The sequence below is a fragment of the Colossoma macropomum genome, unplaced genomic scaffold (assembly GCF_904425465.1).
Source record: "Colossoma macropomum unplaced genomic scaffold, Colossoma_macropomum, whole genome shotgun sequence".
Taxonomy (NCBI): Eukaryota; Metazoa; Chordata; class Actinopteri; order Characiformes; family Serrasalmidae; genus Colossoma; species Colossoma macropomum.
The window spans coordinates 43,495,164-43,517,352 of NW_023494805.1; the positions used below are offsets into that span (position 1 = coordinate 43,495,164).

General features: G+C 40.4%; 1 protein-coding gene across 3 annotated transcripts in view; it reads left to right on the forward strand.

The window, feature by feature from the left end:
* Positions 1-2,027: 2,027 nt before the first annotated feature.
* The window catches only part of arhgef18a (rho/rac guanine nucleotide exchange factor (GEF) 18a), a 36,000-nt gene continuing 15,838 nt past the window's right edge, over positions 2,028-22,189 (forward strand). Inside the window, exons 1-9 of one of the 3 annotated variants that reach the window (XM_036596601.1) lie at positions 2,028-2,146; positions 5,938-6,058; positions 6,830-6,929; positions 12,713-12,792; positions 13,542-13,648; positions 14,757-14,894; positions 16,627-16,877; positions 19,745-19,870; positions 21,652-21,769. In XM_036596601.1, the coding sequence (XP_036452494.1) occupies positions 13,558-13,648; positions 14,757-14,894; positions 16,627-16,877; positions 19,745-19,870; positions 21,652-21,769 (724 nt within the window). In that variant the 5' untranslated portion in view covers positions 2,028-2,146; positions 5,938-6,058; positions 6,830-6,929; positions 12,713-12,792; positions 13,542-13,557. The remainder of the gene's footprint in view (positions 2,147-5,937; positions 6,059-6,829; positions 6,930-12,712; positions 12,793-13,541; positions 13,649-14,756; positions 14,895-16,626; positions 16,878-19,744; positions 19,871-21,651; positions 21,770-22,189) is intronic. The other 2 variants (XM_036596600.1, XM_036596599.1) reach the window with 2 other exon arrangements.

Consider the following 22,189-nt stretch of genomic DNA (forward strand, 5'->3'; position numbering starts at 1 on the left):
CTTTAAGCGTTCTCTTTCCTTCACACAGAAGCAGTATTATTCTGATTAATGCAGAGGGACAATTTTGTTACTATTATTAGTAGTAGTAGTAGTAGTTTTAGTAGTAGCAGTAGTAGTTTTAGTAGTAGCAGTAGTAGTTTTAGAAGCAGTAATAGTTTTAGTAGCAGTAGTAGTTTTAGTAGCAGTAGTAGTAGTAGTTTAGTAATAGCAGTAGTAGTAGTTTTAGTAGTAGTAATAGTTTAATAATAGCAGTAGTAGTAGTTTTAGTAGTAGTAGTAGTTGTTTTAGTAATAGCAGTAGTAGTAGTTTTAGTAGTAGTAGTAGTTTTAGTAATAGCAGTAGTAGTAGTAGTTTAGTAATAGCAGTAGTAGTAGTTTTAGTAGTAGTAGTAGTAGTTTTAGTAATAGCAGTAGTAGTAGTAGTTTAGTAATAGCAGTAGTAGTAGTTTTAGTAGTAGTAGTAGTAGTTTTAGTAATAGCAGTAGTAGTAGTAGTTTAGTAATAGCAGTAGTACTAGTTTTTGTAGTAGTAGTAGTTTTAGTAATAGCAGTAGTAGTAGTAGTTTAGTAATAGCAGTAGTAGTAGTTTTAGTAGTAGTAGTAGTAGTTTTAGTAGTAGTAGTTGTTTTAGTAATAGCAGTAGTAGTTATAGTAGCAGTAGTAGTAGTAGTTTTAGAAGTAGTAGTAGTAGTTTTTGTATTAGCTGTTGTAGTAGTAGTAGTGGTAGTATTAGTAGTAGTAGTTTTAGAAGTAGTAGTTTTAGTAGTAGTAGTAGTAGTTTTTGTAGTAGCTGTTGTAGTAGTAGTTTTAGAAGTAGTAGTTTTAGTAGTAGCAGTAGTAGTTTTTGTAGTAGCTGTAGTAGTAGTAGTAGTTTTAGTAGCAGTAGTAGTAGTAGTTTTAGAAGTAGTAGTAGTTTTAGTAGTAGCAGTTGTAGTAGTAGTAGTAGTGATTGCAGTAGTGGTAGTATTAGTAGTAGTAGTTTTAGTAGTAGTAGTAATTGTAGTAGTTTTAGTAGCAGTAGTAGTAGTTTTAGTAGTTGTAGTAGTAGTAGTAGTAGTAGTACACTCTCAAAAAAGATGGTTATTCACGGGTTCTTTAGTAAAGAAAATGGTTCTGTATAGAACCATGAACACTCAAAGAACTATTTGCATGATTAAATGGTTCTTTGCATGGTGATATGGTTCTTCATATTAGTTGGAGAATCTGTTGTATATGGTTCTGTATAGCATCAAAAGGGTTACAAGCTTAACAGCAGAACGCTTTTTGGTTCTATATAGAACCATATACAACACATTCTCCACCAATCTGAAGAACCACTTCACCAGAGTGCTATTTCATACTTGGATCTGTATTACTTTGTTGATTGCAATACATAAGGAGATCATGCCCCAAGCTTCAGGGAGCCAACTGATAATATTATTATTATTATTATTATTATTATTAATGATAATAATAATAATAACAATAATAATAATAATAATAATTATTATTATTATGTTTATTTTTATAACGCACTTTGTGCATTAAAAATGCAGCTCAAAATACTTCACAATACAAAGTAAAAAACAACAGAAGAAGAGATCAAAAATCAAATAAACAAATAATACATAGCAGAAAAGGGGATATATTAATAATGATTACAATTAAAAAGCACAAAGTAAAAGTAAATACAATAAAAATGCAATTAAAAAAATTAAGAGTAACAGTAATATTCCAGTAAAAAAACAAAAATTTTTTTTTTTTTTTCTCAAATAATATATATATTATTTTTCCCATCATCATTATGGATTTAGGTTGTATTAACATTTCACTTTTATTATTAGAATGTTTTTATTGTGAGAACTATTATTCTTGGTGTGACTATGATTGTATTTATGACTTTTCTTGTTTATGTATTGACTCATTATCTTATCATAATCAATAAATAAAAAAGTCGATCACAAAAAAAAATAAACACATGAAATCATACAGTATATACAAAGCCACCTTTTCCCCGCACAACCTGGCAACCCGGGGAGTGGGCGTGACTGTGGCCGCTGGCTGGAGTTAAAGAGACAAAAGCGCTTTGTGTGCTTCAGAGCAGAAACGAGCCGAAAAGGGTTTAAAAATGAAGATTTCGGTCTGACGGCGGACGAACTGCCTCGCCGGGTGAGTAACAGCGCTGAGGAGGCGGGTTATTAACGCTTAAACTCCAGCAGCAGGAAAAACGTAGTTTATTAAAGGTTCTGTAACTTCAGTAACAGGTTGATTGAGCTGTTTATGAAACTCAGCCTCGGGTTAATGAGTTACAGCAGTAAAACAGTGGCTCATATCGCCTCTGTGGGTCGTTCAGTTTCTCTTTAGCTGTTAAATTAATCTATTTTGCTCATACTTCAGTTTAAACACGGGGCTCTAGTTGGTTTTTCACCTTTCTTATTCCAACTCTCCGGTCCACCTTAAATAGAGCTGCACCCACGCTCTGTACGTTCTTGCGACTGTGCAGCTGCGCCATAGTAATGCAGCAGCATTTAAGGTGGAACGGAATATTCCAACCATGGCTCATAGTCTCGGTTTCAGTGCGTGGTTTCAGTCTTGCTCTGGTGAGAAACTCGGGCAGTTTGGGTGTTTTTCTTCAGATTTAAGTGACTTTTTAATGGATTATTAACCACCACACACTTTACCCCTCACTACTGTACACTGGACACTTTAAGGTCACTTAAAGTAGTGGTCATGATATTGTTTTGACCATGTCTTTCACATACGCTCACTGTACCTTCATAAGGCGTGTTTTGTAAGTGTTCCTCTGAGCAGGGTTTCCTCAGTAATGACTTCAGCTTGATAATAACCATTTTAAGGTTGCTTTAACCCAGCTGAAGCAGAGGCCTGTGGGAGGTTCCTCAGCAGGGGCTCTTACTTAGAAGTTTATCTAACAAGAAATGATGATAAGAATGACAAGAAGTGATGAACAGGCTGGTCCCCTGGAAAAACATCTCTCAGTGCTGGATCTGAAAGACAAAAACCATTACAGATCTAGTAAAAGTTGATTTAAAGGGGAAGTCCACCGATTTTTGAGATTTTTTTAGATGTCTTTACAGTGGTGGTGATAGGAACCAGGGGTCGCCATGACTACAACACATATATAGACATTTTATTTACTATCCAGAACCACCAGTGAACCTACACGAGTCTTCTGAGTTTATATGGAATGTTGATGATGGAAAATAGTGGAAAATCTGAAATAATAAGTTTTCTTTGGGGACTATTTTGCCTCACAGCGCCCTGCATGTATCCCTCCACCATGAATGGAGTTTAAGTTCTCTAAACTATCATAAAACAGTGTCTCAGTCATCAGGCAGTGAATTCATAACCATTTCATGTAGGAACTTTCTGTGAGGGAGCTTTTAGAGGTGGACGTCTGGTTCCTATCACCACCACTGTGAACAGTTCTGACTCGGTAAGGTTCTCTAGAACGTTTACACCTTAACCACTTGATCATGTAGCAGTTTTGGTGGAGCTTCCCCTTTAGTTGTTAAGTAAATGTTATAGATTGGTCTTAATGAACAGTCCTAAGAAGTTCTTCTGTGGCTCAGAGCTGTAGGCTCCTGCTTGTTTGTAGGTGAAGTTAATGACACCCTGAGATCAGTGGGTAACAGAGAGCTTCTGAAAGGGGTCGAAGAAAACTAGCCACTGATTGACCCTCCCACTGACCGCAGCTCACACAGTGAGGTGGATCTGGGCCTCAGGAAGCCACACATGCAGCCCTTCACAACATTTCCCCACCAAATCTGGAGTGTTTTGTCTTTTTTCCCAAGATTGGACAGTAGCTAACCTCTGTCCGTGTAAAAGGGCGACTGCCTCCACCTGCTCATGCTCTTCGTCTGAAGTCATCTTTCCAAGAAAGCCGTCTGTCACTCATAGTGGGCGTGGGAGTGAGTCTGCTTCTCTCCCTCAAAGTGAGAGTTTGGCCAAAAACACAGCTCAGTCAATCAGCTGAGACATGTCTGGTGCTTACACTGCAAAACAATGATGTTCACAAGTGAACACATCTCAAATCTAGTCAACATGTCTAATATCTCTCATTGTGAGGCTGTTGTAAGAACAGTATAATATGATTTAATTTATTTGTGCGGATGGTTTCACTTGTTTTATGTTATCTTGTCTTATTTGATTCCATTGGCAGATCATTTAAGCCTCATTTGTTGAGAAAATTCAAAATTACCTGTAGTACAAGAAAAATAATCTGCCAGTGAACTTTGAAAGTGAAGACACTTTTACCAGATTAAATTATTTAAAACAAGCAAAATGTATAGAAACAGTTGGAATATTTTTATAGCAGTCTTATATTGAGAAATATTAGATATGTCGACTACATTTAAGATGTTTTTACTCACTAAGATATCATTTTTACAGTGCATTTAGGTTTGAACTGATTAGCATGGTGCTAACTGCATGGTTTAATCACCACATCGCAAACTACGTTGAGTTGTTAAAGATTAATTCTGCCGATTTTTCCAAATTCCTGCATAGATAAACTGGTTAAGATGTAATCAGAGTGGTTCAGAGTGGTTCAGAGCGGTTCAGAGTGGTTTGGTGTGAAACGCTCTGTTCTAGATAAACTTACTGAGTCAGAACTGTTCACAGTGGTGGTGATAGGAACCAGACGTCCACCTCTAAAAGCTCCCTCACAGAAAGTTCCTACATGAAATGGTTATGAATTCACTGCCTGATGACTGAGACACTGTTTTATGATAGTTTAGAGAACTTAAACTCCATTCATGGTGGAGGGATACATGCAGGGCGCTGTGAGGCAAAATAGTCCCCAAAGAAAACTTATTATTTCAGATTTTCCACTATTTTCATCATCAACATTCCATATAAACTCAGAAGACTCGTGTAGGTTCACTGGTGGTTCTGGATAGTAAATAAAATGTCTATATTTGTGTTGTAGTCATGGCGACCCCTGGTTCCTATCACCACCACTGTAAAGACATCTGAACCATTTCACACCAAACCACTCTGAACCACTCTGATTACATCTCACACACTGAATTATGGGGGATTTTTGAAAAATGAATGGAATGTCCCTTTACATAATCCTGAATTAGGGATATGGAGCAGATATCTAATTTGTTTACACTACTGTTTAGGAGTTTGCAATCACAATTCATATTTATAATTGTTATTCAATAATAACAGACAGCCTGTAGTGTTTTAAGCTAATCACCAAAAAATAAACCAGAATGTAAAAGTTATGAAAAAAGTTAGAAAAAAATTAGTCGTGCAAAAAATTATGCACCTCAGTCAGATGACGTTTTTTAAGTGTAAATAAATCAACTCATCCTCTAGAGAGACACACTTCTGCACATTTTAATACACAATTACTGTTTATTTACATTGTATAAAAGCATACAATTTGGCCTTTACAAAGATATGGCACATTAATATTATGTTGTTTTTTTTTAATTATGTGATAAAATGTGCAGAAATATGTTATATTTACGTTTGTCTGCTGTTTAGGATGTGTAAACCCATTTTCACTTAGAAAATCATCAACAGAACGTGTCAAAAAACCTGAGGGCCAAAATATTATTCACAAATTATCAAAAATACTGACTTATCAAAATATCTGTGTGTAGAATCAGAGCTCTCTGTGATCGACTGTGTTTCCTATCACTGAGTAGAAGATGCACAAGCCTTCTGTTACTGTCAGACTGATCAAAGCAGTTTGGATTGATAAGCACTTATAACAAATAATTAAACTGTTTAAGAGTCACAATAAAACACGACTAATGTATTAATTATATTCATATTTATGAGAAAAACTAAACAGAAATCTATAAATTTTCAGTTCTGTGAGATCGTATATCAGATAATCACAGCGACCTCATTCAGAAATCTCTGTATTAAAGGAGAAAATCTATTCGATCATCATAATCAGCCGTTATTGATCCTCCTTAAAGGGTTAACATGTCCTGATCTGCTGAATCTGCTCTGATGTGAAGTCGGTGCTGTGAGACTCGGAGCTGCAGCTGCTTTAGTGTCTCTCCTGAATATTTACTGTGATGTTCTGCTGTTTTTCAGGTCTGTTTATATTAAATTCATTACAGTTTTGAAATATGAGGCTCGTTTTCTGCGTCTCTCGATGAAAAAGTTCAAATTTCCGTCTAAACCTGCGGCTCTCAGTGTCAGTCTGAGCTTTACGGCTCAGTCTGGACTAAATGTGGTCAGTAAGTGAAGCTGCAGGTCAGTCAGAGAGGAAAGGCTCTTAAACTTTAGCTAACATCGTTACCGCAGTGCAGCGTTACACTGTAATCTTACAGCACTGCTGCCCCCATCAGGTGAGAGGAAGAACTGCAGCACAACTGCATGTTTGATTCCAACGAGAGTAAAATTAGTCCCACTTAATTGGATTTAGTGCAGCACAGTGTGAGAAATGAAATAAAAATCATTGTAAATCATTGTAAATCATTGTCTCATAGTTTTGATAGAATTTTTTAAAAATGTGCCACTCTTTCAACTGTTCTGGCTTATCAGGACATAGTCTGGAAAAAACATAAATATCGTGAAATATCACGTATCATGAAAAGTTCATAAAGTATCATGATACTTAAAAGTACATTTGTCATATCGCCCAGCTCTAATGTTGGTTTAATGTTGTTCCAGTGTTTTGAGACGCAGTAACCGAACAAGTGAATGAGTTACAGTGTGTGCAAACATTAGGCAGCTGGTTGAATTCTCTCCAGCTCACGTGTGCTGGACTGTTTACGTTTCGGCAGAAGGGCGAGCGAGGCGGGTGATCTTCACTCCCTCTCTGCCCTTCAGACTGCGTGTTTTCTTGTTTTTTGTTTACAGCTCATTGAGGCGAGCAGGGATGTGTCATGTTTCATGTCCGTTGTGTGTGTGGATGGATATCCAGGCGTGCGGCGGCTCTGGCTGTTTGCTGATCCTCTGCGTGAGTAACTGAGCTGACTGGCCTGCTTTTCTTGTTCGGGCTGATAACCACCAGCCTGGGTTAGTTTTCATGCTGGTCTCTTCCTCCCATGAGTCAATCCCCTGGAGGGGCGTGGCCAGGCAGATAGAGGCGGAGCTGATCCAGCCTGGAACTGTAATGAATCCCTACTGCCTCGTTAGCATTGGACTAAGTTTTCCACTCTCTCCAGTAGCTGATCAGCTGAGACTCGTTTGGAGTCCAGATTTCGAGGGCTGGACCCGAATATTGGACCATACAGAGTTTCGTTCATTGGGTGTTCAGGTTTTAATTTTGGGATTTAGATATCCGTTTTTGTTTTGTTACGTTGTTGTTTTTTGTCTAAATGTAGGCTAATCAATAAAGGCGAACTGCAGAATACTGTAATGGCCGGGGTTTTTGGGGAAAAGTTGGACGACTTGTCTTTCGGTCCATAACGCAGTTTCATTTTTAATTTGCTGAAAAGAGTTTGTGAAGAAACACCGCCTCTCCAGCACTAACAGCTAAAAACAGGTGTCGGACATGGGCGAGGCCTTGAATATTAGCCGTTTTACTGCTGATGCGTCCTAGCCCAAAAAAAGCCATTCGGGACAGCACTACAGATACCCTGCTTTAGCTTTAGCACTGGAGCTATGAGGCTAATGTTGCTAACACAAGAAGTCGATGGACACCCAAATTTTTCCTGTAAACGGTGCAGACCCGTCGATGACCTGCTGGAAGTGCTCGTTGCAGTGTTGCGCTGTTTCTGCTAAAACAACCTCAAAGATTTCCGAGCAGCATATCTACAGCTTACCTTAATGTTCGAGCTCAATGCAGACACAACCGTATCTCAGTGTCAGGGCTTCTCGGCTGATGATGCGCAGAGGAGAAAGGGGTTTGTGCGTTAGGAGGGATAAAGGAATGAACTCGGTCATACGGAGGGAAAGAACCTTCAGCATTTCACCGCTGCTGAGTAACGTTCCACTGAAGGCGGTTCGCGCTTTAAAGTTGGTGCTGTTCTCAGCCGCTTTCAGTGGAACAGTTTTCATTCCCCTTCAAAAGCTGTCAGTATCTGAGACAGCGAGTGCTCAGCAGGGAGCAGATGTTCAGACACTGGAGCCACTGGTTGTGGAAAAATGTGCCCCCTGCTGCTCTGTGTGTGTTCACCTTTCTTTGACCATAGTTTATTGTTAGCAAGCTGCTTCAACATCTCCAGCTAACATGGCTAATGTAGCGTTTTGGTTATAGTTATTTTCACCTCCACTGATTTATCTCTCTGTAGACGTAGCTGACGTTACTGTGCTCTGATAGCTGTGAAGGAAATTTTCCACAAAGCATTTATTTAGTCTGGACTCCCACATTGTTGTGTGTTCGGATCTCCAACAGTTCTGGACTCATCCTCGAACTTCAGTCTTGGTAACTATGACAGAGATGAAGTGACACACCTCTCTGTGGTGGCTGAAGTGATATGAACACCTGTATTTCTGAGGTTAATAACTGTAAGGCAATAGCGAAACTTGTTTTACCTGATGATTATAAACTTTCATTTCCTGCAAAAAGGGCCTGTTTTGTTCCTGTGGTATGTGCATGTGGTTCCACAGACGTACAGACTTTACACATCACATTTGCGATTTCTGTTTCTTTTTATGAAGGACTGTTCATCTCTTCCCCCTCCTTGTCTTTTTCCCTCACCCCGTTCCTCGTCCACTTCATCCCCTTCCCAGCCCCCTTCTTTGGCCTGTTCCTTGTCCACTTCATCCCCTTCCCTGCCCCCTTCTTTTTCCCGTTCCTTGTCCACTTCATCTCCTTCCCAGCCCCCTTCTTTGGCCCATTCCTCATCCACTTCATCCCCTTCCCAGCCCCCTTCTTTGCCCCGTTTCTCGTCCACTTCATCTCCTTCCCAGCCCCCTTCTTTGACCCGTTCCTTGTCCACTTTGTCCTCTTTCCTATCCCCTTCTTTTTCCCGTTCCTTGTCCACTTCGTCCTCTTTCCTATTCCCTTCTTTTTCCCATTCCTCGTCCACTTCATCCCCTTCCCAGCCCCCTTCTTTGCCCCGTTCCTTGTCCACTTTGTCCTCTTTCCTATCCCCTTCTTTGTCCTGTTCCTTGTCCACTTCATCCCCTTCCTTGCCCCCTTCTTTGCCCTTTCTTGCCTCCTTCTTTGCCCCCTTTCCTTGTCCGCTTCCGTGCCCCATTCCTCGCCCCCTTCCTTGTGCTGTTAGGGAGTTTTGAGTCTTGGTTCTTCTCAGTGGTTCTTCCTGATGGAGAATTTAAAGAACCCCAGTGACAAGATGTGGGATGTTCCTGCAGACAGTCTGTTGCAGAGTTATAGGACTGGACCTAAGTGGGCGGTAAAAAAATTATGGAGGACATGAACTTTTTTTAATATCAGCTCACAGTGCGTGTTGGTGTGAACCTGAATGCAGATTCATGAAGGTAAATATCTTTTTTTCAAATAGAAGTTACTAAATCTGATTTTGGGGCATTAAAAGTGTTGGTCAAATAAATAGTTGCGGTTAACAATTTAATTAAATGTTCTCGTTCATTGTTTTATTACTTCTTGGAGCTCTACGGCAGTACGGTGTAATTGTTTTGGTATTTATCAGGTCCATTTATAGCCACACATCATATGTAATTTTAAGGAGCATCGGGGATATTTAGGTATGTCATTATTTGACCTGTAAAAGGTAACAGAATTGTGATATCTTTATAAATTGGGCTAATTTTTGTTCAAAAATCTCCCTTTTTTGTAAAATTTTGCTTATACAGATTTTTAAAACAAGTGTCGCCTCAGATACCTTTTCAGAAATTGTTAGTCTGGAGTGTCTGTGAGCTGAAAATGTGAGAATTTTAATAGGGGTTCATGTTATTGCTTATTATTGAATAAAGATAAAAGATTAGCATAAGGTGGACATTTTTTAAAATTGATTTTCTGTCCTTTTGGATGCATGCTGAGCGCTAAAACTGATACACAGCAAGACAGGCTTTATTTTTAATTTCAGATTGAGTTACTACCAGTGGTGGACAAAGTAGACAGATCATGTACTTGAGTTAAAGTAGAGATACCCGAGGTAAAATATTACTGCAGTAAAAGCAGAAGTTCCTCCTTTTAGACCTCCACTTGAGTAAAAGTACAAAAGTATTGACGTTGAACCGTGTGCTGCACTGGGTCGGTATGACCAACAGGTCAAAACAAGCTCAAAACAAAGTGACCGCTGTGCCCTGATTGGTCTGCTGCTTCGCGCTTCTTTCATTTTGACGTTATGTTTTTATACACACATAAACCAAAAGGAGCGACAGATTTCTCATAATGTAGTGGAGTAAAAAGTGATATTTGACTCTGAAATGTAGTGGAGTGAAAGGGAAAAGTCACCCAAAATGGAAAAACTAAAGTACAGATACACAAAAAACTACTTAAGTACAGTAACCAATTACATTTGCTTCATTACTGTCCACCACTGGTTACTACGATGAATGTCCTGACGTGTGAATCATGTCACTCTTTAAGCCTTTGTTTATAATATGAAGGCTAAAAGCAGGGAGCTAATATAACTGTAGTGACTGGATTTTGGGTGGTTTTTGGAGCTGGATTACTGGCTGATGCTCGGTCACAGCTGGATGATGGCCGGCTCGTTCGGGCCGGGTCTGCTGAGTGTTCTGATATGTGTATCGTGTCTGTAGCTTAAACCGTTCTGGAGCTGTGAAGGCGAGAAGGCAGCGCTGCAGGTTGCCTGCAGAATGTGGGCTTCAGGTTCAAGGCGTTAGCCAAATTGGCTAATTAGCCACAGTACATGCTAGCTGTGTTTACTGAGTAGCTAACGCTGGTTATACCCTCGAATCAGTACCACACACACACACACACGCACACGCACACTGTCTACAGTTATACAGAGTCGAGCTGCACATTCTTCACCAGAGTGAAAAAACACCCATTCTGCTAGCATACATGCTAAAAACATTAGCCACATAGCTAACAAATATGACTGAGCGCTGCCCTGTAAACGTTAGAGCGCCAGTTTTCTCTTCAGTTCCAATGTGCCTCAATGAATTTGAACCCAACACACTCGGGTCACTTTCTGTTCTGCAGCATAATATGACTGTGAGATTTAGCGACTGTGGAAAATGACTGCAGGTAGCTTATATAAGTGTGGTCATCTCAAATAATTTAGTCAGGTGGTGTTTATTGTCGCTTCTCAATATATTTTGGAACAAAATGTGGTTCTTCAGGCTCCAAACACACAACAGAAGCACATTACACAGAACTGCACACAGTTCAGATACACGACTGTGCAGAACACACAGTAAATACACCAGACAAGAAATACTAGACAGCACCAAAATGGGTATGATTGGGCATCATATACACTCTTAAAAAGATGCTTATTAGTAAAGACAGTGATTATATAGAGCCATGAACACTCAAAGAACCATTTGCATGTCTAAATGGTTCTTCAGATTGATGGGGAATGTATTGTACATGGTTCTGTAAAAAAACCTTTTTGAAAAGGGTTCTATATAGCATCAAAAAGGGTTCTTCTGTTACAAGCTTGACATCTTTACAATAGCAGAACCCATTTTGGTGCTATATAATAAATATATAATATATAGTAATAGTATATATATATATATATATATATAGTGAATTAGCATCAAGCAGTGCAACATTGCCACTGTAAACTGTAGTTTAGTTGTGATTAGGTGATTGTGTAATCGTTGTCACAGGCCTATGATGTGTTTCTCTCCGCTGGGTTCCTGAGCGTGAGACATATTATTTCTGTTATATGTCTGTTTATGTCATGCCTCTCTGGCTCTTTAGGCCCGTCTGCCCTGGGCTGTGGAATCTGCCAAACCTGTTTAAACTCCACAAACGGTTTCCTTCATTCTTCTGTTCTGGAGAGCCAGTTTAATGGCATTTCTGCCGCCCCACTGCTCCTCTCTGTCCTGCTCAGCTGCTTTAGTTCAGTCTGTATTCCACTGCGCTGGTCTGAAGGAGACGAGTTGCAGTTGCTCCCTGTGCACTGCTCCCTGAAAGGCAGTCATTAAAGGGGGAACTCCCATTTTCACGTCTTCTTCATGATTAAATGTATAAGGCATAAACAGAGCGGTTCAGAGTGGTTCAGAGTGGTTCAGAGGGGTTCAGAGGGGTTTGGTGTGAAACGCTCTGTTCTAGAGAAACTTACCGAGTCAGAACTGTTCACAGTGGTGGTGATAGGAACCAGACGTAATGAAATGGTAATGAATTCACTGCCTGATGACTGAGACACTGTTTTATGATAGTTTTGAGAAAAATTTGGTCTAGAATTCCAGTATTTTCCATCATCAACATTCCATATAAACTCAGAAGACTCGTGTAGGTTCACTGGTGGTTCTGGATAGTAAATAAAATGTCTATATTTGTGTTGTAGTCATGGCGACCCCTGGTTCCTGTCACCACCACTGTAAAGACATCTGAACCATTTCACACCAAACCACTCTGAATCATCTTACACACTCAGTTATGCAGAATTTTTTACCCTTTAATGTGGAAGCGTGCTGCTAACGCAGTACGGGAGCTGGTGGAAATTAGCATTATTTAGTGCTAATTTAATAAAAAAGTCAAGGTTTCTTGCATTAAACTCTGATCCTTCATGATCTGAAGGTAAAATTAAAGCGGTTTATGCAGTGAAGCGTTGTGCAGAGGTGGGTGACTGAGTCCCTGCTCAGCTGCCTGGGTACCTGTGATGAACTCAGTGGTTTCTGTCCTGCAGAGTTTCAGCCTTTCTAATCTGCCTTTTCTCTCTCGGCTCTTAGAGTGTGAATCTGCCTCTGCTGTTTGGGTCGACATGAATGTCCTTCAGTCCACGTTCATCCTGTAACTCCACCTGCTGCAGGTGAGCTGACTCGCACCTCAGAGACTGAAGACTCAGACTCGGACTCGCACCTCAGAGACTCGAGACTCGGACTCGGACTCGCACCTCAGAGACTCGAGACTCGGACTCGCACCTCAGAGACTCGAGACTCAGACTCGCATCTCAGAGACTCGAGACTCGGACTCGCACCTCAGAGACTCGAGACTCGGACTCGCACCTCAGAGACTCGAGACTCGGACTTGCACCTCAGAGACTCGAGACTCAGACTCGCATCTCAGAGACTCGAAACTCAGACTCGGACTCGCACTTCAGAGACTCGAGACTCAGACTCGCATCTCAGAAACTCGAGACCAGACTCAGACTCGCACCTCAGAGACTCGAGACTCGGACTCGCACCTCAGAGACCTCAGAAACTTGAGACCAGACTCAGACTCGCACCTCAGAGACTCAAGACTCAGCTCGGACTCACTTCTCAGAGACCCAAGACTCGGCTTAGACTTGCACTCCAGAGACACAGCTCAGACTCACTTCTCAGAGATTCTAGACTCTGGTTGGACTTGGACCTCAGAGACTCGAGACTCGATTTGGACTCAAACCCCAGAGACTCGACTCGGACTCACACTTCAGAGACTTGAGACTGTGCTGTTGTACATAAGCTGACTCAGTCTGTTTGAGGATTCACTGGATTTGCGTGCTGCTCTGACTGATTGAAATGAAGTAAACAGTTCTGAATGTGGTAAAATATGAATAGACTGGTTTTTGTTTTGTAGCTAACCGTCAGACAGAATGGACGAGACCGAACCGTTCAGGCCCAAAGTTCTTCCAGAAGATTCTGCATCACTCAGCACTAGCGTCGTTGATGGCCTCAAGATCGAAGGTAACATTGTTGTTGTTGAAAAAATCAGGATTCAGGATCGCTGCTGTTATGTTTTGGCCATGTGATGTACTTTTGTTTATTTTTGTAGCTTTGAATTGTCAGAAACACCTCCACACAGTCTGAGGCGACTGATGAGTTAGGCATCCAGTTAGCACCATGCTAATTGCTATACATAAGCTTCCATTTATTGTTAGCTACATTAGCCTCGTAGCTCCAGTGCCAAAACTAAAGAAGCAAACTTCAGACATCAAACATGTCTTGGCTGATTGACTGTGCTTAGGGTGAAGGATGTGTTATAGTGTTAATTGTGCATTTAATACCATCATTTTCTGGAACCTCGACGTGAGGTCGTGGACACTTGTATCGTGGTTTTGATCTTTGTTTCAGAATCATTACACCCCTAGTGAAGAGGGAATAAACTGGGCAAATTTGAGTTTTCATCCAAAAAAATAAGATAATGTATGAAAAAGACAGTAATTATTAGTGTGTAAACAAAAATATAACATTTATTTTCTAACCCATAAAGTCCAAATATGAAAACTATGTTGCAAAAACAACCCATTTTGAAAAGTACTTACATATATCTACCTAATTAGCCTACAGTGGTTTAGCTCCGCCCGTTCACGCTGTGGTTTCCTGAGTCTTTTATTATGTAGGTGTTATGGGCCCTTTAAAACATCGTATCCTACAGTTTTGTGTTGTTTTAGTTTCAAAACATTTGTTTGTTTTTATGTATGAAAAATGGTCATAGTTAATTTTTTAAATCTCTCTTTATCCCTTAAATTAAACAGGTTGTGCCCTTAAGACTGTAAATATGTAAATGAGCTCTGTTCTGATTGGCTGCACTGTATTTCCTGTTTATACATTCAGAAAACAGTCCAGGCTGAAACACTGGGCGGGGCTAAAACGATGTAGGCTGAATAAGCAAATATATGTAAATAAGGACTCGTGACATCACAAAAGTAGTTCAAAATGGGCTTTTTCTGCAGCGCAGTTTCCATAGATGGACTGTGAGGACTGGCGAGTGTTTAACAGTGTTTTCCATGAAATGGACCCTTTAATTCTTATGGGGCGGTTCTGGACGTGTCTGTTTTCTGTCTGTGGGCAGATGACCAGTACTCGGCTCTGAGAGAGGATCTGGAAGCTGATGCTCGGGACTTTGAGTCTCCAACGTGGACTTTAACTGTAGATCAGCAGTACGTAAAGGCTTTTACCAAAGAGGCCAAGAGGCAAGATGTCATTCATGGTGAGTGGATTCATCTCTGACCCTGTTTATATTGGATGGATGGATGGATGGATGGATGGATAGATAGATGGATCTTTATTGTCATTGTTTAGAATCAATGAAAAACCTTTTAGCAGCTCTAGAATTAACAGCAAGGACATAAACAAAAAGAAAAGAAAGATAAATAAGGCCAAAGACATAAATATAAACACAAGAAGATAGTATATACAAACATAATAGTGCAAAATGAAATGATATGTAGGGCCAGATGAAAGATATCTCAGTCTTAGCCTAGTCTCAGTCTTAGCCTAGTCTCAGTCTTAGCCTAGTCTCAGTCTTAGTCTATTCTTAATCTTAGTCTAGTCTTAGTCTTAGCCCTGGGGAGGAGAAGGTAGGGAGGAGGGACTTTTGCATCTGACTGCCTGCGGGAAGAAGCTGTTTTTTAATCTATTACTTTTTGCTCTGATTGATCTGAATCTCCAGCAAAAGTTTGGGGACACCTGTCCTTCTTATGAAGATTTCAGAGTGATGTTTGATTTTTTTTTTTTGCTGTTCTTTTTCAGTAAATTAATGAAATAAGGTCAAATAAATCCCTGTGCAAGTTTATTTGGTCTTAAACCAGATCTGTGGTGATGCTTTGTGTATATTTATCTTCAATATTTAACTTCATGTTCACCACAAACTTCATCATATTGAATCTCTTTTGGTCCAAAGGTGGTTTTAAGACCTGATAAATTTTCCGTGCTAATGAGTGACGTTACAACAAGGGGGTGACAAAACAAAGTGGCTTTATTCTTAAAAAGTCACTAATATTGGTACAGATATTTACATGTGATGTTGTTTTCCTCTAAATGAACTTAAATGGGCTTTAATACGTTAAGTTATTGAACATCAACAAAATAAAGAAACATGCTAATTTTTATTAAAGAAAATGTATGAAACACTCAGTGTCCCCAGACTTTTGACAGGAGTGTATATCAGAAATAATTTGAATATTTATTACCTGTGGTTGATGAAATCTAGCCTCTATTTTTCTTTGTGTAGTTCAGGTTGCCAAGTTGCTAAAGAAGCTAAACAAGCAAAACCAGTTAGCAAAGCCACAGGAAATCAACACTGATCAAATCTAATTCCTGAAAGTAATTAACTGTACAGTAGGTTTTGGTTTCTTTCTTCTTTTTTTCTATGACCCTGTTTACACCTGGTCATTCCATGCACATTCAGCTTCAGAATTAAATCCAGATAGAGATCCGCAAAAAACGCAAGTGTGAACGCACCCAATTCGGATTTAAAACAGAATTAAGTCTGATCGCTCAGGTCTGAGACGTGTTTTATTTAGATCTGCAAGTGTAAATGCATCTGTTTCCCCCTGCTAGTATTGTGACTCCTCCCCCTGTTCTGCATATGAGGAAAACTCCGCCCACTGCCCCCCACTAAACCGATGCCTTGCTGCACCTTCAGCAGCCTGAGCTCTTTTAAAATAAAGCTTTGGTTAACCTTAACTTTAGTTCGGTGATATTCCCACATTCCCACATTTTCCACAAGGGAGAGATATTCGCACTGAAGTAGCTTCATTGTGCATTACTGAAAGGAAGGAAACTGGCATGAACCCACACTATCAGGCTCTCACTAAGGCGCATGCTTACAGATATGTAACATATATAAAGTAAAAACAAACTATATTAAACATACATTATATACCATTGTAAACATGCAAACTGGGTGCTGATGCTGTTGTCATTGTCGTTGTTGTCAGAGTTGATCCAGACGGAAATTAACCACATGCGGACACTGAGGGTGATGTCGGGTGTCTATTTCCGTGAAGTACGGGATTCTTTGCCAAAGGACGAGGTTCAGCTGGATCGTCTATTCCCGTGCCTGGACCACCTGCTGAAGGAACACCAGAACTTCTTGAACCGACTCAAGCAGCAACGCAAGCAGTACCTGGAACCGGGGAGCCAGCAGAACTACTGTATAAGCAGGATAGGAGACGTCCTCAGGACCCAGGTACACCTAGAATTTAGGTTGAAGATGTCTTTTTGTGTCAAGCCAAAGATTTCTTACTTTTTGCAAATGAAAGTTTGATGTAGAATGTAAATCATTGAATTTTCAAAACATACCATTCACTCTGCAGTCCATACAGTCCATATATGGCAACTAAGCCTGTTTCGAATTTATCATGGTTGTAATAATGCAGCCATTTTTCTCAGACCGAGTCTGATACCATACTACTTTCAGCGAAGTAGCTATCAGTGTAAATGAGTGTAATGAACAGTTAAGTCATTAAATCTATCTGATTGTAAATGAAGTTCGTTTTCTCGCTCTGCTACATTAATGATCTCTGATTGAGCAGCGCTGCAGTGGAGAAGAGCCCATCAGAAAAGCTCTGTTCAGCTATAAATAAAGTAGGTTTCATAGTTTTGATCCTCATCTGTCTCTTTCAGCAGCAGCAGAGTGACAGCAGAAATCACATCCGAGGGTGATGCATCCGAGTAGCTCACGCTTCTGGTTTTCCGTCTTGCTGGAGTCGTTTGATTGGCTGGTTGAGCTGTAGCTGAATGTCCTCTAAAGCCAGACAGGCACTGTGTGATGTTAGAGATCTTGTTCTTTGGTGACTCTCACTGTCCGTTTGAATAGACCATCGTGTTCAGACAAAGCTACGTTTTATAAACTCACACTGTACGAAACGCTCCATCTGACTGACCTGCTACGGGAAACGCAGCCTCTACAGACGCTCTGACTCCAGACCGCTATCAATAAAGCTGATTCACTCAGAATAACCGAGTACTGAGCAACACGCTGAGACACTGAGCAGCACTGCTAACACTGAGCACTGAAGCTAAAGCAGGCGCTGATGCGGAAGATAGTTTAAATAATCATCGTGTTAATGTTCATATCGTGTAATTTTACTCAAACAGAGTAAAGTTGCATAGACAGACTTCGGTAGCAAATGTCAACTTTTTCTCCTCTGTTTTGTTGGCCTACGTGTCTCCACCCGTACTGGGGAAGTGGCTGCGATTGTGTTTGTGTGATTTAGAAGTGGGCTAAAATCTGTGTTTAAAGTAAACGGCTTGGTGTCTGACTGTGACGGAGTCAGTAACTCTTCTCTGTGTGCGCATTTGCTCATTAGCACAGCAGCTACACTCGGCTTACGGCACACGGTATCAGCTGGTATCGGTGCATTTTTATGAGATCGAGTAAATAAGTACCATATCGGACTGATACCCGATAACAGTGTCTGTATCGATGCATCTCTAATATTTATGCATGACTGATTTACACTGGTCTGCTAGAGGCAACGGATGTGCTCTCTGTAAAGGTTGCGTTAACTTATTTTCACTTAGAGAACGTTATTTTACTGAGGTTACTCAAACTTTTCCACCAACTGTAAGTACAGCATTGAGGCCTTACATGCTGAGTGCATGTCACAGTTGTTCTGAGCTGATAATGAGCTCATGCACGATTCTTCTTTCTGCTTCGTGTCACTTTCCTCTTCCGTTTATTCAGTGTGTCGTTCTGCGTGTCCTCAGGTGAGACTTTAGTTGTGTTCTGCTGAACTAGCAGTGTTTATGCTGTAAGAAGACGATTAATCCCGGTACTCAGCACTGTTTAAGCCAGTTGCTCTGGTTTGAGTCCGTCTGATCACAGGTGTGTGCGTTAGTTAGCGCTCACCTCAGAAAGATGCACGACGCCACGTTCTCCTCCACTGATCAGACTAACCAGCTCCTTCTGGCCGAAACAGAACGTGTGATGTTTGCGGTGATTATCTGTGTGTTTTTGAGGATGTTGACACTTTGCATTAAGATGTGTTTCATGATCACACCTGGCTGAACTTTGGCCAGATTCCATTCATACTTTTCACTGAAATGAGATCAAATGAGATCTTTAAAGTTTAATTAAAAGCTGATCACATTGATTTATCAGTCTACTCAGGCTTTAGCAGAGCTCAGTAACACTGAGATTAATAACTGATCACACTGATTTATCAGTCTACTCAGGCTTTAGCAGAGCTCAGTAACGCTGAGATTAATAACTGATCACACTGATTTATCAGTCTACTCAGACTTTAGCAGAGCTCAGTAACGCTGAGATTAATAACTGATCACATTGATTTATCAGTCTACTCAGGCTTTAGCAGAGCTCAGTAACACTGAGATTAATAACTGATCACATTGATTTATCAGTCTACTCAGACTTTAGCAGAGCTCAGTAACGCTGAGATTAATAACTGATCACATTGATTTATCAGTCTACTCAGACTTTAGCAGAGCTCAGTAACGCTGAGATTAATAACTGATCATCACATTGATTTAACAGTCTACTCAGGCTTTAGCAGAGCTCAGTAACGCTGAGATTAATAACTGATCACATTGATTTATCAGTCTACTCAGGCTTTATCAGAGCTCAGTAACACTGAGATTAATAACCGATCATCACATTGATTTATCAGTCTACTCAGGCTTTAGCAGAACTTTTGTAAAGAAGCTGTTTGAGTTCTTCTGTAGATTAAATCTTTACACACCATGCGCTGCTTTTGAAACAGGTAATAAGCAAGCATTAATGGTGTTTTTTTTAAAGATATATTTTTATTCAGTGGGTAAGTATTATAAAAATATTCCATATTCTAAATACAGCCTTTACCAAATTGGCTTGACTTTTCTTACGGTTGAGCGAAATCTGAACATGATCTGACCACAGAAAACACACGGTGAAGACGGTGTCAGCAGCCTCTTTGTTGGAAGGCTGTGTATAAAACATAATGCAATTTTTTAAATAAATGTGTTTATTTTTTATTTATGGACAGTGTTTATTTCTTTTGTAATCATGGACAGTTGCAGTCTGTGTTGTGTTGATTCTCTGCTGTACGTGTCTAGTTCTCAGGCGAGCTGAGGAGCCGACTGCTGGACGGGTACGGTGTCTTCTGCAGCTGCCACACAGACGCAGTGAACTACTACAAAGAGCTGCAGCAGAACAACAAGAAGTTCCAGAACTTAATGCGGGTGAGTGAAGGAGCTTCTCTCAGCTCCGGTAGGGCGTTTATTTGAGAGGATGTGTGTACGAGATTATGTGGCTGTACAGTGGTTATTTGTTGGGGTGTAACGGTACATTTAATCATGCCAAACTCTAATGGTGTGGGTGTTACTGTTTGGTGCATGCAGTCGCACAGAGAATCCACCCAGAAACCATAAGCTGTTAGCAGTTAGCGAGTTAGCAACATGCCACGCTAAGCTTAGCTCAGGGTTTGGCAACATGCGGCTCTTTTACTGCCCTGTTGTTGCTCCACAGCTGAATCAGATCTGTAGGTAAAAATAAAATAATCCTCCTTCACAGTAAAATAAAGCTCTGCTGATCGTTCAACACAGTTTAACAATAAATGGTCTTAAACTCTGGAGTTAATGTAGAACTGCTAATTCACCCTTTAACCCTGAAGATCAGCGCAGACTGCTGGTCACCATAGCAACGCAGATAACAGTCTCGCCTAGCTGGTAGCTAACGAAACGGCAAAGAGAGAGATTTAAGACGAACATCGATAATTTGGAGATGAATGGACTGATTTGTGTTTATAATCACTCCAGCTGGTTTCCTGATACGTTTAATCTGCAACGAGAAACTGAAACACTAAAAAGTCACAAAGCTGAAATCAGTTTCTCATTCGCCAGCTTCTCGTTCAAATTCTCCCATTCCACCTTTAAAAATTCGAATGAAAAGCTGCCGAATGAGAAGCGACTTTAGCCTCGTAAGAAGTTGAACGCTGAGAGACATTTTATAACAAACTGTTCTACTTTTGTGAAAAGTTTCCTGCTGGAGATGCGAGAAAAGCAGCTACAGCTGAGCTAAAAATTAAAGCAGAGCAAAGTGAGTCTCTGTTTTTGTTTATATTATATTTTTTAGTCTATACTAGAAGATCAGGACACACTGAGACACATTTACAGCCAGGATGGTAAAATGGACATAAAACGTTGTGGCTCCCAAGATAGTTTGATTTTTGTAGAAAGGACAAAATGGCTCTTAACATTTGGGTTGAGACCCCTGGCTTAGCTCGAGCTGATTGGCGTCTGACTGACAGTATGTCTGACTTAAAGGGCCGTTTCTCGGTAGAGCGAGGAGGAGCCTCCCTCTGCAGCTAGCGCCCCGTGATCCAGCCCATCAAGGGTTTATAACCGCAGCAGCGTCATCACTCCTGACCCCCGATCAGCTGAGAGGCTGAGTTTGAGGTGAACAGTGAGTGAGAGGTGAGGAAGCAGCTATCGAGGTCATTAAAGAGAGGATTTAAAGACACAGGCTGAAGTTAAAGGAGTGAAGCGAGTCTGATCTACACAGCCTGCAGTGTTTCTGCTCCTGTGAAGAGATTCAGCACGAATCATAACTGACCGCATAGATTAGTTAACGTTAGTGACCTGTTGAGTGTTAATGACCTACTACAGGTTGCACCTACTAAAGCTACCTCAGGGGGCGCTACATGACACTGCGTGGAACAAACTGTAAGTTGTGCCACTGTCTGTTCGAAATAAATGATAAGAAACCTGGTCGTATGAATTTGGGTGTTTTTGTTGCTCATTGTGCTGAACTCATACCGAACCATGACGTCCAAACCGCGATGTGAACCACACCGTGACTTCTGTGTACCGTTACACCCCTAGTTGATTGTACTAGTAAGTAGTAAATCTCATAATTTGGGGTGATTGTCCTGCTATCATTCCTGCAGGTCATTCTCAAAAATGAAAAAAGGAGGAAAAGAAGTTAAAAATGTGAGTTTATGTTTTTAGTTTTTTTTTTTCAGAAACTCGGTCAGTTGGCCATCGTGAGAAGGTTAGGAGTGCCGGAGGGGATCCTCCTCATAACACAGCGCATCACCAAATATCCAGTCCTGGTGGAGAGGCTCATTAAGAACACTGAAGGTATTTGTTTTTGTTATCATTCCTTTCCCTCACCATCAGAGGTTGTGCAGGAGGTCTCTAAGTAGTACAGCAGTAGTGAAAAATGGATCATTGCGCTACACCTGTTCCCATGGCTACGCTTAGTACTAAGCAACGTACTGGATTGTCAGGTGAACCAGCTGGATTTCTTCTTAAGTTAGTAGTTGTGTCATTTACCTTTTAAAAAGGAATGTCACAAATAATGAGCCAGTGGTATTTCAGTAGAAGGAAAAAAAATAAAGTGAAGTATAGTAGTGGGTGTTATAAATTGTCCCCATATGATGGTATAACTACAATCACTGACTCACTGTATATCACAGTATATGGTATTTATGTATGTTTTTCATCTTAAACCATATTTGATGCTTAAGTAAGCCTTCTTTGTAGGTTAACAATGGCATA